Source organism: Vicia villosa, linkage group LG1, assembly GCF_029867415.1.
Source record: "Vicia villosa cultivar HV-30 ecotype Madison, WI linkage group LG1, Vvil1.0, whole genome shotgun sequence".
Taxonomy (NCBI): domain Eukaryota; kingdom Viridiplantae; phylum Streptophyta; class Magnoliopsida; order Fabales; family Fabaceae; genus Vicia; species Vicia villosa.
In genome coordinates, this window is record NC_081180.1 from 17,615,564 (window position 1) to 17,632,082 (window position 16,519).

The 16,519-nt window shown below is 35.0% G+C and overlaps 3 protein-coding genes and 1 pseudogene across 3 annotated transcripts; 2 read left to right on the forward strand and 2 right to left on the reverse strand.

Annotated features, from left to right (window-relative positions):
• Positions 1 to 2,743: 2,743 nt before the first annotated feature.
• Positions 2,744 to 4,710, forward strand: LOC131629918 (20 kDa chaperonin, chloroplastic-like). The gene is made up of 6 exons (XM_058900724.1): positions 2,744 to 2,899; positions 3,077 to 3,269; positions 3,668 to 3,847; positions 3,934 to 4,089; positions 4,210 to 4,287; positions 4,370 to 4,710. Exons 2-6 carry the CDS (start codon positions 3,096 to 3,098, stop codon positions 4,541 to 4,543), a joined length of 762 nt encoding a protein of 253 aa, XP_058756707.1. The 5' UTR covers positions 2,744 to 2,899; positions 3,077 to 3,095; the 3' UTR covers positions 4,544 to 4,710.
• Positions 4,711 to 5,265: 555 nt separating this feature from the next.
• LOC131656448 (auxin response factor 19-like) lies at positions 5,266 to 8,021 on the reverse strand (annotated as a pseudogene).
• A 757-nt stretch (positions 8,022 to 8,778) lies between these two features.
• Positions 8,779 to 9,443, forward strand: LOC131629923 (20 kDa chaperonin, chloroplastic-like). The gene is made up of 2 exons (XM_058900729.1): positions 8,779 to 8,991; positions 9,080 to 9,443. Exons 1-2 carry the CDS (start codon positions 8,782 to 8,784, stop codon positions 9,221 to 9,223), a joined length of 354 nt encoding a protein of 117 aa, XP_058756712.1. The 5' UTR covers positions 8,779 to 8,781; the 3' UTR covers positions 9,224 to 9,443.
• Positions 9,444 to 9,820: 377 nt separating this feature from the next.
• LOC131629907 (auxin response factor 19-like) lies at positions 9,821 to 16,304 on the reverse strand. The gene is made up of 14 exons (XM_058900712.1): positions 16,111 to 16,304; positions 15,633 to 16,020; positions 14,601 to 14,713; positions 14,405 to 14,500; positions 14,249 to 14,305; positions 13,963 to 14,118; positions 13,766 to 13,850; positions 13,574 to 13,664; positions 13,331 to 13,495; positions 13,033 to 13,228; positions 12,790 to 12,928; positions 10,787 to 12,708; positions 10,506 to 10,696; positions 9,821 to 10,410 (listed from the first exon to the last, which is right to left on the reverse strand). Exons 2-14 carry the CDS (start codon positions 15,673 to 15,675, stop codon positions 10,230 to 10,232), a joined length of 3,435 nt encoding a protein of 1,144 aa, XP_058756695.1. The 5' UTR covers positions 15,676 to 16,020; positions 16,111 to 16,304; the 3' UTR covers positions 9,821 to 10,229.
• Between the last annotated feature and the right edge of the window lie 215 nt (positions 16,305 to 16,519).

Sequence of the window (16,519 nt, forward strand, 5' to 3'; positions counted from 1 at the left end):
CACAAAGAAGAAAGTTCAAGCATAAACGTCAGCCTCTAAAGGAAAACGAAAGGAGGTTGTTAACGTGATTGATGAAGAAGAATAATTGAAAGATATAGACAATGATGATGTAGCAGCTGCAAAACAAGAGGAGGAGGAAGAGTTTCCTAAAATGATGAAATTTGGAGATTTTAAAGATTATGGAGAAGAGGAAGAAGAACAAGCTCCATTTGACAATAACTATGAAGAAGATTATGTTGAAGTTAGAGAAGAAGATTAGAGGTTTTATAATACTTTATTGTTTTGTTTTATAATGTTTTTTATGAATAAAATGTTTTGAGGTACTTAAGACATGTCTCATCTATTTGAGCAAGTAATATTCCTAAACTTATCATGACATGAATTCTGTTTTCTAAGTTTTATTAATTTTGTTTTGGCTAAATACTCCTTTTTGTCCCATGCAGGATCAAGACTAACACGTGGAACAAATTTTACACTCTTAAGACTCTAACTAGGGAGCCAATCTCGAGGACGTGGAACGCTGCCAAACTCAAGTGATATTTTAGCTAAGTATCCCCAAGATTTTCCTAAGATAGAATTATTAATTATCTTCTCATGCAATATATTTGATATAAATAATATTTCTTCGGGGGAAATTGTGTGGACCTCCTTTAAAGAAAATTGGGTACAAGGCAATGTTTTAAAAACCGAATCGACCCGCTCGGTTCAATCGGTTAGACCGGGAATCGGAGGTGATTTCAGTCCGGTTAGTCTTATAAAACCACATGTGGGTCAAAATCGGAGTTAAATCGAAAAAACCAAATTGAACCGTTAAAAATCGTTCGGACCAAAGAATCAGAGCCAATTTTATAAAACCGTCTGGTTCAAAAAAATACCAATCATTGGCAATTTTTAATATCTTTTATAAAAAAAATTAAAAATTATTATTATTTTAACATCTATAGATAAAATATTTAATTTAAAAAAAAAAACTCTTTTTTAATATCATTGATGTCATAGTATTAAATTTGTAAGGAGTTTTTAAAACATTTTTTTTTAAAATTTAAAGTTGCTGATTTATAAATTATGTATTGAATCCTGGACCAACAACTTCTTTAAGCCAGCTAGCAAGTGCCAATTGAGCTGTCTCACCCACCTCTAAAACATTTAAAATAAATCTGTGAACATATGATTGTGTGACTTATTCATATAATTTAGTTTTATATTTCTAATTTATTTAATAAACAGTTTAACCTTACATTTAGGAAATTTATTTTCCCACCTCCCTATTTTCTTGGTCACCTCTGGTGAAAAACCCAAAATACCCCTAACTTCGGAAATAAATTTCCGAAATGTTTTTTTTTTTCAAAATTTGTCTTATTTCGGAAATGCACTTCCGAAAACACGAAAAAAAGGTGTTTTCGGAGATGCATTTCCGAAAACACCCATTTTTTGGGTTTTCGGAGATGCATTTCCGAAAACACCCTTTTGGGAGAGGGGTATCTTCGGAGATGCATATCCGAAATATTCCAAGACCAAATTGGTCTTGGAATGTTTCGGATATACACTTCCGAAAGAATTCAATAATTATTAAAAAATTAAAATCAAGGTGAATCAATACAATTAATAGGTATAAAATCAAGGTGAATCAATAAAATGAAGGTGAATCAATAAAATCAACGTGAATCAAAATTTCCTAAACAATTTTAAAGTTAAAAATTATTTCACTGACTTATATAAATCAAAAACATTTTAATTTCACAAGTAAATTTTGAATTATATATAATTAAATATAAAATTTATTCATTAAATAAAATTAAGACAAAATCTTTTTTTAATTTTTTTAAACTAAGTAAAAAATTATAACTCATTTTTAATTATGAATCAGAATAGAAATATATAAATATATAATAATAATTATTAATTTTGTAAGTGAAATATATAAATATATAATATATAAATATATAATAATTATTATATAAATATATAAATATATAAATATATAATAATTATTATAAATTAAAACACTCATTTTTTTAATTTTTATAATTATTATATAAATATATAAATATATTTTTAATTAATATATGATAGATATTATATAAATATATAAATATATAAATATATAATAATTTTTATAAATATATAATAATTATTATAATTATTATATAAATATATAAATTAAAACACTCATTTTTTTAAATTTTTTTGTAAATATATAAATATATAATAATTATTATAATTATATAAATATATAAATAAAAAAATTACAACTCATTTTGTAGGTGAAATTATTTTAATTTTTTTAATTAAAATTATTTTAAATTTTAAAATATGAATCAGAATAATTATTATTATTCATAACTCATAAATTATATCAAAATATATAATTATTATTATTCATTACTCATAAATTATATCAAATTTATAATATGTGAATTAATTAATATCCTAAAATTTTTAATTTTTGGAATTTTTAATTTTTTTTTTTGTTTTTTCGGAGATGCATCTCCGAATTAATCAAAATTTTAATTTTTGGGATTTTTTCGGAAGTGCACTTCCGAAATCTGGAAAAATTTAGAAAAAAAAATATTTCAAAAATACATTTCCGAAGCAGGGGTAAAGTGAGGTTTTCTTTAGGGGTGACCCTATAGGGAGGTGGATAAAGAAATTTCCTACATTTAATCGATTTAATCAATGACCCTTAAACCGAAAATCTTGCCGGTTTGACCTCTAATTCGGTTTTTAAAACATTTGTACAAGGTTGGTGATACACACCGAACCGGCCCCCAACCCACTATATTTGGACTCGGAAAATTCTAGAAGCTCCCTCTATCTATCAACAAATAAAATCAAATCTTAGGGTTTATCCTCTAACATTTCCCCATTTTCCTATCCTTCCTTCTACACTTTCGATAAGGTACACTCTATACTCTATTCTCCATTCTTCTTCTTCTCTACTGTAGTTACCGCCACTTTCCCAGCATTGTAGAAATTCAATAGAACATACTCTGAAGAAATGCAATTTCATACATGTTTTATTATCTTCGTGGGTTAATTTCATTTTTTTAATGGAAATTTCATTTTTTTTGTGCAGTTAAGAAGATTACATTCCAATGGCGACCACTCAACTCACTGCTTCATCGATTTCAACCAGGAATTTCTCATCCTTTGAAGGCCTTCGAACTTCATCAATTCAATTTCGTAGTAAGAATGTTAGAATTGGTACTTCCACACAAAGGTTGTTTCCGTCTCTGGTTGTTAAAGCCGCCACTGTTGTTGCCCCAAAGGTACCTTCTTTTGATTATTTTGCTTGGTGGGTTGTTGATTATATCTGAGAATTTACATGGACGGAACAGATTTGTTACATAGTAAACCCTAACCAAGTGACCAACAGAATTTTTTCTAGCTAGCTTTTAAATAACAGTTGCGTCGGGTAAAGACTTTCGCAACATCGGTATTGGGGTTGCTAAAACTATTTGCGGTCGTTGCAGTGTCAATTAAACACAATTGGTGTTCTTTGACATAAAAACAGTGACTAACGGTAACAGTATTGGTATCGGCAGTTTTGTTGCGCCGGTTTTCGCGGGCGCAGACCCTTTTTTAAAACCTTGGTTCTAGTATTTTCATATATGTATTTTTGGAATTCCAATGCTATATGGGCCTGATTGGTAATTTCATCATGCAGCATACCTCACTCAAGCCACTAGGTGATAGAGTACTGGTAAAAATTAAGGATGCAGAAGAGAAAACTGTGGGTGGAATTATACTGCCATCAACTGCTCAATCAAAGCCTCAAGGAGGTGAGGTGGTTGCTGTTGGAGAAGGGAAGACATTTGGGAAGAACAAAGTGGAAATTAGTGTGAAGGTGATGGATGCCACTGGCTTATGAAATGCTTTAACTCTCTAGTCTTTCTTTAATTTTGAATTTATGTGATGTGTTTCTTTATACAGGAAGGTGCACAAGTTGTGTACACAAAGTATGCCGGGACTGAGGTGGAGTTCAATGGTTCAAAACATCTTATACTTAAAGATGATGACATAGTCGGTATTCTTGAAACTGATGAGGTCAAGGATCTTAAACCTTTGAGCGACAGAGTCTTGATAAAGGTGTGAAGCTTTTCTGTTTTTTGATTAATTATTGATATTGAGTGGAAAATGGTACTGGATATTTATTTGTTTCAATTCAACCAGATTTCGCATAAATGCCTTTAAATTATGATGCTGCAGGTTGCAGAAGCCGAGGAAAAAACTGCTGGTGGTTTGTTACTCACGGAAGCAACCAAGGAGAAACCATCTGTTGGCACCGTGAGTATCTCAACATTGATTTGCTCCAGTAGTTTTAGTGAGACTACTTAGTAATGCTTCTGCTATGTTTTGGATGTTATAGGTGATAGCAGTTGGTCCAGGATATGTGGATGACGAAGGCAACAGGAAGCCACTATCCATTACACCCGGGAATACAGTTTTGTATTCCAAATATGCGGGGAATGACTTCAAGGGCAAAGATGGTTCTGACTATATTGCTTTGAGAGCCTCAGATGTCATGGCCATTCTCTCTTAGTTATTAACCATTTTTTGTATTAGAGCCTAAATTTTTGTGGTGAGGGAAATTGTCGTTGTTAGCTATGAGGCTTGAAATATAGTTGATTGTTGCTCCTATTCCATGCACAATCTGCATAAACTTTGTTGTATCTGATGTTTTTGCATTATTGTCAATGGCTTTTCACATTCTCATGGTTTCAACTTACACTCACTCAGCAGATGATTTTCTGCACGAACTATTTACATTTATGTTGATAGAGATTGAGTGAATTCTTGTGCTTGAATAATACTTGTGCACAAGAAAACATAACAGATTTATAAACCTAACTAGAAAGCTTATTCAAAACAGGGAAGAGTCCATTGATATAAATAGAGTGGTTAAATTTTCAATCTTTTGTAAAACTAAAAAGTTGATTTTATTTAGGAAAAAACATAGTATATGATTGTGCTCTTTAAATCGGAGAAAATCTTTAAATCCGAGATAAAATCTAACACGTGGCTAAAAACAATGTTTTGTTATGAACCAAAAATTTGAAGAGATCAAAGCCAAATGATATTGAAACTGACTCTATGTTCAGTTGGATAGAGCTAACCACAAACTAAAAGCATAATTGTTCCAATAATACTAATTAGTTTCCTCATTTCCTTATATAATAACTTTAATCATCACAAACTTTACATAGGGAGGCAAGTAAAAAATAATCTCACTAGACTAGAACCATCCTATAATACAGTAGTAAGTAGCAGCCTATACTGTTGTTCCATGCATTGCCACTATCTGCCCCACTGGATGCTTGATTTGGGATTGTAACATTACCTAAATCACCATCCAAACTCATTTGCTGCACCTCAGCAGATGACAATATCTTTATACTCTGAACACAACATACAAATTTTTGCAAGAAATAATATAAGTTGAAGGTAAAGAAAAAGAAACTAAACTTGCAGAAATAGTAGCTTATACTACAAACTATTAAGGAAATAGCTTCTTACTCCCAGGGGTCATCACCAACAAGAAGAATGTCATTTTCATGATCTATATATACTAATTTCCAGTCAGTTCTTTGAGGGTCTTCTAGTTGCCCTTCAATCCCAAACATTCTTGCCAAATCATACCGGAGTTCATCATAACCCTTGTAACGGGTGATATCAATACATCTTCCAACAGAGCCACGCTTTTTAACCTACAAAATGAATAGCATTTTAATACATTAACTAAACAATACATTAGAGGACAGTATCTAAATAGATCTGCAGTTGCCAAATGCTTACAAACCTTAGTATATGTTCGCATTCGTTGAGTTTGGTTTGCCCGCAAGCCATTGTTCAAAACCCCTGAAGTATCATTAATGCCAACATCATTTGAGCAACCGGGCTTAAAAAGTGTGTCTGGCAATCCAAACGACTGTGAGCTAATGTCAGCAGTAGACAGCTTGGTTTCAATGTCTCTTTGTTCAAAACCCCTGCATTGGTGACGCGCATAACCTAATTAAATAATGACTGACAGCAAGAAATTTTCAATGAAAACAGCATAACTCTTATTACCTGGCATTCCAGGTTGCCTTGGGAACTTTTGCCTGAAAAATGGAGGTGGACAAATATAGAAAGGAGTCACTACTGGCTCAACATCCCAAATCGAAACTCTGCTTGGGCGTTCACCAGCTGTCGGTTCATCCCATCCAATCTGTAATTAGTTCAAAAATAACCACCTCAATAAGCTTATAAAAAAGTTTGGTATTAATAGAGTTAGAGAACTATATAATACACATTTTAATAATACCTGAAGATTGCACCATTGTGAATTTTTCCATCGGACAGGATCCAAGGCACTTATTCTAAATCTCATTCCAAGAGAAACTTGAGCGTACATGGCTTTGTTATACTTGGCCAACGGAATAAAAAATTCAAAGGGGCTGGCCCTGTTAAATTGACCAGTTTCTGTAAGAGACTTGTCACAAATATTTCATTGAATGCCATTCCATATCATGAATGGCAATGCATACCTGCCAAATCATATCTTGGATTGTAATATACAGTAAAAGGACTGTTATTTGGAGCAGCATGAGCTGCAGCAGCTAAAATGCCAATATGCATACTATCACTGGATATCATTGATGAAGAAAGCGCTGGCTGCTGTCTATTAGCGTGCCTCAAACCCAAAAGAAGTTGCTGTTTTTCATCTCTAGAAGTGATAAAAAAATATTCGCTTAGAAACTGAGGTTCGAGAAATTCCAACACATAAGATATATATCTTACCTGATAAAAAGAACAGAATCTCCAGCGAAAAGTCTTTTTGTGCTGATAAATACACTCCAACCAGTAGTCAATAAGTGTCTCTTTGGTTGCCCTGTAGCCAATGAGCTATCAATTTCAGCACTCAAACATCACAAAAAAACTTCATAAAAACTTGGTCAAATCATTGAAAGATGATTCTAAGAGTGGCATTACCCTGATAAATATGTCTAAATGCCCACAAATTGTCATGCAAATCTTTAGCAACGAGCTCCTGAGCGGGAGTTTGCATTGAAAAATCCTATCAAAACACATATGGTCAGCATAGACAAGCTAAATCCAGATGGACAACATAAACCTCAACCAAATTTTGCTAACATGAATCCGAAGAAACGATAATATTGTATACATACCAATGGCGGGAATATTTTCTCAGCTGCTCTACGAGGAACAGAAAATCCACCATGAGTGCTGGTGTCACTAGCTGTTAGAGTCTTGCAAAAGAATTCGGTTGGTTGACAGTTTTGTTTGAGGCCAAAGTCTGATGCCAGTATTGCTTCCTTGTCATACTGCAGAAGAGGAAAATGAGACAATCTTTGGTACAGTTACTCGTCATTGGCTTGAGAGGATGTCAAAGAAAACTAGAGAACTAAATCATGGATGCAACAACAAATTATCAGGTTGATCTCTAGATCTTCTGTGCATAGACTTCGTCAGTTTCAGGATCAGCCTGCTCCAAAATAAACAAGATCATCAATATATGTCGATAAATTCTTCTTCACAAGTTTTCATTATTGCATAACAGCCATGTCCTAAGCAGATAGCTCAGTTGGTGAGCCGCAAGAAACCGAATGAGTACTGACCAGAAGATCTAGAGATCAAACACCGGAAACTAACATAACCAACTAATATTGGTCGATAAAAAAAGAAGTGGAAAGTGCACCTACATGCAAGGCAACATTGTGAAGCATGCAAATCAACTTCGATGGAAAGTTAGGATAACTAGGTATGAAGTCGGTCTGCTTTTGCATGGAAGCAGCAACCTGAAAGTTACAGTAGCAAAAGGAAAATTTCATCAGCAACCGAAATACAAAAATATAAGCCGCACCATGTTCATACAGTTTATGGTTTAAGAAATGTACTTGCTCGCTGTGTCCTTGAGGAAAGTAAACCACAAGACTTCCCACAGGTGGCAAAGAAACCAAAGGTCCAGCATAAGCATGCCATAACTCCGAATTGATTGTCTTCCTTTCCCCTATTGTCATAACAAACAAAACGTTACTCCTTTACGAAGAAATATACAATTACGCTTTCTCTTTACTGTATGGTTGGTTGGATACACAGAAGAAAAAGACTAAACTATAGAATCCATGTTTTATAAAACACAAAGAAACAAAAATAATTTCATGAAGAAATATCAAGAATACAGATAGCCGGAGTTCGTCACTGCTAAAAAAATAAACCGAACTTGCAGTTTTTTGGTGGCATATTGTTATTATCAGTAGATTCCACACTCATAAAGAATGTACTTTAAGATCATCAAATTCAGGCGAAAATCATTTTCTTTCTCAAATTCGGACTACATACAAATCAGAATCAGATTCTCACAGAAAGTTACTATCACACAAACATATGAATGCTTTTCCTTCTTCCAATGAAACTTCAACAACATCAATTAACCTTTTTATTCACAATTTGCCATATTGTTAATACACTCAAAGCAAACCAATATAATATGTTGATCTTTCGACATACGTAAACAAGTCACACACATACATTATCAAAAAGAACATTACACTTTTACTTCAATTCAGAAGAGAATAAAGCATGACATAAAGCAAAATTCGAGGAAAAAATACAGTACAAGACAAAGTAATAGACCATGACATGAACCAAAATTACTCTAATCATAATGAAAATTAAATATCATCTATATATTGGTACTGGCAGTTTGTCGCGGCCCTTTTTTAAAATCTTGGATTCTAGTATTTTCATCTATATACTTTTTTACAATTTCAATGCTACATGTGCCTGATTGGTAATTTCATCATGCAGCATACCTCACTCAAGCCACTAGGTGATAGAGTACTGGTAAAAGTTAAGGATGCAGAAGAGAAAACTGTGGGTGGAATTATACTGCCATCAACTGCTCAATCAAAGCCTCAAGGGGGTGAGGTGGTTGCTGTTGGAGAAGGGAAGACATTTGGGAAGAACAAAGTGGAAATTAGTGTGAAGGTGATGGATGCCACTAGCTTTTATGAAATTCTTTAACTCTTTAGTCTTTGTTTAGTTTTGAATTTATGTGATGTGTTTCTTTATACAGGCAGGTGCACAAGTTGTGTACTCAAAGTATGCAGGGACTGAGGTGGAGTTCAATGGTTCAAAACATCTTATCCATTACACCCGAGAATACAGTTCTGGATTCCGAATTTGCGGGGAACGACTTCAAGGGCAAAGATGGTTCTGACTATATTGCTTTGAGAGCCTCATATGTCATGGCCATTCTCTCTAAGTTATTAACCATTTTTTGTATTATATCCTAAAGTTTTGTGATGAGGGAAATTGTCATTTTTAGCTATGAGGCTTGAAATATAGTTGATTGCTGTTCTATTCCTTGCACAATCTGCATAACTTTTGTTGTATCTGTTGTTTTGCATTATTGTCAATGGCTTTTCAGCTTCTCATGATTTCAACTTTCAATACATACACTCAGTAGCTGATTTTCAGCAGGGACATTTACATATATTCTATCAATAGGTTTATATAAACTTAACTAGAAATCTTATTCAAAACAGTAAATAGTCCATCGATATAAATATAGAATTAGTTAAATTTCAATCTTTGTAAAATTGTGCTCTATAATCCAGATAAAATCTAACGAGTGACTAAAAAGAATGTATAGACTAAATAATATAAAAATTGTGCTCTTTAAATCCTAGATAAAACCTAACGAGAGACTTAAAACAATGTTATAAACCAAAAATGTGAAAAGACAATAGCCAAATGATGTTGAAGCTGCTTCTATGTTCATTTGGATAGAGCTAACCACATACTAAAAGCATAATTGTTCCAATAATCACTGGATTCTTCATTTCCTTATATAATAACTTTAATCATCACAAACTTTACATAGGGAGGCAAGTAAAAAATAATCTCACTAGAACCATCATATTATACAGTCGTAAGTAGCAGCCTATACTGTTGTTCCATGCAAAAAAGTGAAATAGAAAACAAAACTCCTAATCCAGAATTCAAAAGAAAGCGGATTCCAGAGTAGGATCATGTGACATTAACATTAAGATCTAAACTAGGCGAAATTAAGCTTCTTGCCGTGTAATGGCAGAAACAAAGTTTCCTTCCTATTTGAGATGCGTGGTAGAAATGCCAACAAGAGATTTTAAAGGTTCAAATTGGTTTTCCACCACTCAATGAATAAGTTTACTGCTACAAAACGTCAGTATTTGATATCCTCATCACCTATTGAATGAGGCTGCAGAGTTATCATCATATTGTCCCCTCCATGCATTGCCACTATCTGCTCCACTGGATGCTTGATTTGGGATTGTAACATTACCTAAATCACCATCCAAGCTCATTTGCTGCACCTCAGCAGATGACAATATCTTTATACTTTGAACACAACTTACAAATTCCCTGCAAGAAATAATTTATGATGAAGGTCAAGAAGAAGAAACTAAACTTGCAGAAATAGTAAGCCTATACTACAAACTATTAAGGAAATAACTTACTCCCAAGGGTCATCTCCAACAAGAAGAATGTCATTTTCATGATCTACATATACTAATTTCCAGTCAGTCCTTTGAGGATCTTCTAGTTGTCCTTCAATCCCGAACATTCTTGCCAAATCATACCGGAGTTCATCATACCCCTTGTAACGGGTGACGTCAATACATCTTCCAACAGAGCCACGCTTTTGAACCTACAAAATTTGAATAGCATTTTGATATATTAATTAAAGCATTAGAGGATGGTATTTAAATAGATCTACAGTTGTCAAATGATAACAGACCTTAGTATATGTTCGCATTCGTTGAGTTTGGTTTGCCCGCAAGCCATTGTTCAAAACCCCAGAAGTATCATTAATGCCAACATCATTTGAGCAACCAGGCTTAAAAAGTGTGTCAGGCAATCCAAACGACTGTGAGCTGATGTCAGCAGTGGACAGCTCGGTTTCAATGTCTCTTGGAGCACCACCGTAATTAGACAACAAATTTTGAAGATCTTTTTGAGAATCATAACCCCTCGAAAGCATAGTATCAGACATTAAACCATCAAGATTAGAGTCAAATGTCAGATTGTTTCTAGGGTTTGATTGGACGTCGCCTTCCATGCAGAAGTTGGATAGTGGCAAACTCTGCTGAACATTGCCAGGATCCATACAATAAGATGTTCCAGAAGAAGCTTCCAGCTGATCAGTAGTTATGCCTTTATATTTTAGCTGGTCAGATCCTTTTACATTCGAGAACTCGTGTTTGATGTGCATGTCAGACTTACTCTGAAGGTCCTGTATCAGATTACTGGTAGGCTCTGCTACCAAGATCCCGCCAATTGTAGTTGGTACTTGTTGATTTCTTTTGAGGCTGTTTGGTTGAGATATCTGGCAGTTATTAGTAGATGGTGAAGTTGAGCATGATGGAGCCTCTCCATCTGTAAGAGTAGAGGGAACTCTAGTAATTGTGAGTGGCTTCTGCATATTCAGGGTTTGATTCACAGAAACCTGTTGTGATTGCATATGTGATGAAGAAGACAGATTGTTGCTGTTAAGAAGCTTCTCTGTTGAAAATGCATTAATGCCAAGCTGTTGAGTATGTTGTTGGGATGTAGGAAGCTGTGGTAATTGCTGACTTAGTTGGTGAGTATTTTGTTGTAGAAACTGAGATTGCAAAAGTGGGCTAGACGTCGAAAGAAATTGTTGTTGTTGCTGCTGCTGCTGCTGCTGCAATTTGTGCAAAAACTGTAGCTGCAATTGTTGCTCTGAGGTGTTTTGTTGAGACATTTGAGCCACAGGCAGATTTGGTGTCACCCTCTGTTGTTGGCTTTGTTGCAATACCTGCAGTGGAGATTGTTGTAACTGTGTCTGTTGCTGCTGCCTTTGTAAGAGACTCGCTTGTTGGTCTATCTGTTGCTGAAATTGTGAGTCTTGTGGTAAGGATGTTGTCACTGGGAATGTATTCTTACTGACTGATTGGATACTTTGCTGGAGTGGCATACCTCCTGAGAGTAATTGTTGTTGCTGAAGCTGAGCGTAAGTTACCGGTTGCTGGGCAAACTGATTTGAAATCTGGTTAGAAGCAATTACACCATTATTCATAATAGCATGTTGAGATGACTGTGGCTGTTTCTGCGACTGCTGTCCCAGCTGCTGAGTCATCTGTTGCTGTAGCAGTGTCAAGCTTTGTGATTCAGGTAGCTGCTGTTGCCTCTGCTGCTGAAACTGGTTCATTGGTATTTGTGACAATGACTGTAGCTGCTGGTGTTGGTGCTGCTGCAGTTGTTGGTGCTGCTGCTGCTGTAAGTGCTGTTGTTGTTGTTGCTGCTGCTGCTGTAACTGTTGTTGTTGTTGTTGCGGTAACTGTTGTTGTTGCTGTTGCTGCTGAGGCCATGATGCTGGGGATTGTTGCAATTGATTGATTTGATTAGGTAAATTAGGTTTGTTAAATTGATGATTTGGCGCAGAGAGGAGTGGAGTTTGAAAACTTAATAATTTGGATGGGTCGTCGGTGCTAAGATTACCATGGAGAGTATTGGATGAGAGCATGGGTGGAAAACATCCTGATTGACCACCTGAAAACTGATTATTCTGCTGCATGCTCATCCATTGCACTAAACTCAAACCAGGGAAGCCTGAACTTGAGGCGTCCTTCATGCCGAATTCGTCTCCAAGCCAGGGCATAGCTCTCTTGAAAGCATTTTCTACATCGGACTCATCATCTGCATTGGTGATGCGCATACCTAATTAAATAATGACTGACAGCAAGAAATTTTCAATGAAAGCAGCATAACTCTTATTACCTGGCATTCCAGGTTGCCTTGGGAACTTTTGCCTGAAAAATGGAGGCGGACAAATATAGAAAGGAGTCACTACTGGCTCAACATCCCAAATCGAAACTCTGCTTGGGCGTTCACCAGCTGTCGATTCATCCCATCCAATCTGTAATTAGTTCAAAAATAACCACCTCAATAAGCTCATAAAGAAGTTCAGCATTGATACAGTAAGACAAGACGACTACTATATATTACACCTTTTAATAATACCTGAAGATTGCGCCATTGTGAATTTTTCCATCGGACAGGATCCAAGTCACTAATTCCAGTAACTGTACCCATATATCTACGTACTCCAGACTCCTCTGTTTCAAACATCATTCTAAATCTCATTCCAAGAGAAACTTGAGCGTACATGGCTTTGTTATACTTGGCCAACGGAATAACAAATTCAGAGGGGCTGGCCCTGTTGAATTGACCAGTTTCAATAAGAGACTTGTTACAAATATTTCAATGAATGCCACTCCATGTCGTGTATGACAGAAAATACATACATGCCAAATCGTACCTTGGATTGTAATATATAGTAAATGGACTGTTATTTGCAGCAGCATGAGCTGCAGCAGCTAAAATGCCAATATGCATACTGTCGCTGGATATCACCGACGAAGAAAGTGCTGGCTGCTGTCTATTAGCGCGCCGCAAACCTAAAAGAAGTTGCTGCTTTTCATCTCTAAAAGTGATCAACAAAAATTTGCTTAGAAACTGAGGTTCGAAAGTTTCCTGAAATTCTGACACAAAGGTATCTTACCTGATAAAAAGAACGGAATCTCCGGCGAAAAGTCTTTTTGTGCTGATAAATACACTCCAACCAGTAGTCAATAAGTGTCTCTTTGGTTGTCCTGTAGCCAATGTACTATCAATTTCAGCACTCAAACATCATAAAAAAACTTCATAAAAACTTGGTCTAATCATTGAAAGATGATTCTACGAGTGGCATTACCCCGATAAATATGTCTAAATGCCCACGAATTGTCATGCAAATCTTTAGCAACAAGCTCCTGAGCGGGAGGTTGCATTGAAAAATCCTATCAAAGCACATATGGTCAGCATAGACAAGCTAAATCCAGATGGACCACATAAACCTTAACCAAATGTTGCTGACATGAATCCAGAAAAACGAGAATATTGCATACATACCAAAGGTGGGAATATTTTTTCAGCTGCTCTACGAGGAACAGAAAATCCACCATGAGTGCTTGTGTCGCTTGCCGTTAGAGTCTTGCAAAAGAATTCGGTCGGTTGACGGTTTTGTTTGAGGCCAAAGTCTGATGCCAGTATTGCTTCCTTGTCATACTGCAGAAGAGGAAAATGAGACAATCTTTGGTACAGTTACTCATCATTGGCTTGAGAGGATGTCAAAGAAAACTAGTGAACTAAATCATGGATGCAATAACAAATTCTCAGGTTAAACAGCAAAACCTACTTTGGTTACAGGTTGAAGGGTCATCTGTGCATAGACTTCGTCAGTTTCAGGATCAGCCTGCTCCAAAATAAACAAGAACATCAATATATGTCGATAAATTCTTCTTCACAAGCAGATAGCTCGGTTGGTAAAAAAAGAAGTGGAAAGAGCACCTACATGCAGGGCAACATTGTGAAGCATGCAAATCAACTTGGATGGAAGGTTAGGGTAACTAGGTATGAAGTCGGTCTGCTTTTGCATGGAAGCTGCAACCTGAAAGTTACAGTAGCAAAAGGAGAATTTCATCAGCAACCGAAATACAGAATGTATAAGTCGCACGGCATTCATACAGTTCGTGGTTTAAGAAACATACTTGCTCGCTGTGTCCTTGAGGGAAGTAAACCACAAGACTTCCAACAGGTGGCAAAGAAACCAAAGGTCCAGCACAAGCATGCCATAACTCTGAATTGATCGTCTTCCTTTCTCCTATTGTCGAAACAAACATTGCGTTACACTTTCCAACAGAAATATACAAATCTGTTTTCTCTTCACCGTATGGTTGAACAGAAAGAAGAAAAAGACTTATCTATAGAATCCATGTTTTATAAAACAAAAACAAAATATAGTTTCAACAGCTCAAAGAAACACATAACTTCTCGAAGAACAGATCTTGCAGTATTTTAGCATATTATAAGTAGATCCCACACTCATAAAGAATATACTTTAAGATCATCAAATTCAGGTGAAAATCATTTTCTTTCTCAAATTCGGACTACATACAAATCAGCATCAGATTCTCACAGAAAGTTACTATCACACAAACATATGAATGCTTTTCCTTCTTCCAATGAAACTTCGACAGCAACAATTAACCTTTTCTTTTCACAATTTGCCATATTGTTACTACACTCAAAGCAAACCAATATAATATGCTGATCTTTCGACATACGTAAACAAGTCACACACAAACATTATCAAAAAGAACATTACACTTTTACTTCAATTCAGAAGAGAATAAAGCATGACAAAAAGCAAAATTCGAGGAAAAAATATAGTACAAGACAAAGTAATAGACCATGACATGAACCAAAATCACTCGAATCATAATGAAAATTAAATATCATCTGAAGAGTAAAAGTAAAGATCATCAACAAGAGAGTTGAGATGAAGAAAAAAAGCAATTATCATCATTTTTCAGCTGAAAAATTGGCCATTTATTGCCTTCATTACATCAAAGAAAACCATTTAACAGAAACCAATTATTGATCATATGCTCATAATTTTTTTCATCAAAAAACTAAAAAATCAATTCAAGAACAAAAAAGTAGCATTTTTCAAGCAGGGTCATGTTTGATTGTGAAAAAAAAAAACAAAAAAAAAAAAGAAGCAGAAAGAGAAAACCCACCTTCTCCAGAACTAGGCAAGTGACCATTAGGTGGAGCCTTCATTACAACCTAAGAAAACTCCAAACAAGATTCAAACAAATTCAACCCCTACCCTTTTCTACCAACAAGATTTAACCTTCATAACCCCAATTTTCCCACACAACAAGACAACACTAACTACAATTCACAAGTTGAAGAATCTCCAAACACTAATATCCAATAGAATCAACAAAAAGTTGACCCTTTTACCCTTTTTCCTCAAATGCAACTAATTGCTAACTCCACAACCAGGAACAAACAAAGTTTAAGGATTTAAGCCACACAGTATAAATGCCTTGTCGTAGTTGGGGAGCCCCAAACGCCACAAAAAAGTAAACTTTCAGGTTAAAGCATCCACATCAGCAAAACCTGTGCAGAAGAAGAACAATTTCAATAACAGCAAAAACCCAAACAAGCAAAATAAACATAGTTTTGAGATCATAGAAATAAAGAAACAACCTTTGGGTAGGTAAGTAGTGTTTTTTGTGGAGATTAAGAAAGTAGGTGTTGGGATCAAAGAAGAGAGAAGAACAAGACAGGTTTTTTTGTTTGTGTTTGTAAACTGAGCAAAGCTGTGAGTTGAAATGAAATGAAATATGGTTAAAATAGAAACACATGGTGGTGGTGGTAGTAGTATCATTAACTTTGCTTAATTACTTTTGTTAGAAATTAAAATTGCTTAATTAACATGCATAGTTACATATGGTAAAAATGTAACCAAAGAAATACTATACTAGTAACTAGTAATTGGTTTGACACAACATTCGTGGTGATTATGAAACTTTTATATTTATAGTAAAGTTTGCATTTTGTTTTGTGGGGTTTCTTTTCCATTTAAAAATTATTGTGTGTTTTTTATAAGTTGATA

Bases quoted from the DNA above. Each gene is read 5' to 3' on its own strand.
- LOC131629923 (XM_058900729.1), top strand. From the start codon at position 8,782: ATGTGCCTGATTGGTAATTTCATCATGCAGCATACCTCACTCAAGCCA. The intron at 8,992-9,079 runs GTGATGGATGCC...TTCTTTATACAG, and splicing joins AAGTGGAAATTAGTGTGAAG to GCAGGTGCACAAGTTGTGTA.
- LOC131629918 (XM_058900724.1), top strand. From the start codon at position 3,096: ATGGCGACCACTCAACTCACTGCTTCATCGATTTCAACCAGGAATTTC. The intron at 3,270-3,667 runs GTACCTTCTTTT...TTCATCATGCAG, and splicing joins CCACTGTTGTTGCCCCAAAG to CATACCTCACTCAAGCCACT. The intron at 4,288-4,369 runs GTGAGTATCTCA...TGGATGTTATAG, and splicing joins AGAAACCATCTGTTGGCACC to GTGATAGCAGTTGGTCCAGG.
- LOC131629907 (XM_058900712.1), bottom strand. From the start codon at position 15,675: ATGAAGGCTCCACCTAATGGTCACTTGCCTAGTTCTGGAGAAG. The intron at 14,306-14,404 runs GTAGGTGCTCTT...ATTTTGGAGCAG, and splicing joins TTCACAATGTTGCCCTGCAT to GCTGATCCTGAAACTGACGA. The intron at 13,496-13,573 runs GTAAGATACCTT...GATCACTTTTAG, and splicing joins GATTCCGTTCTTTTTATCAG to AGATGAAAAGCAGCAACTTC.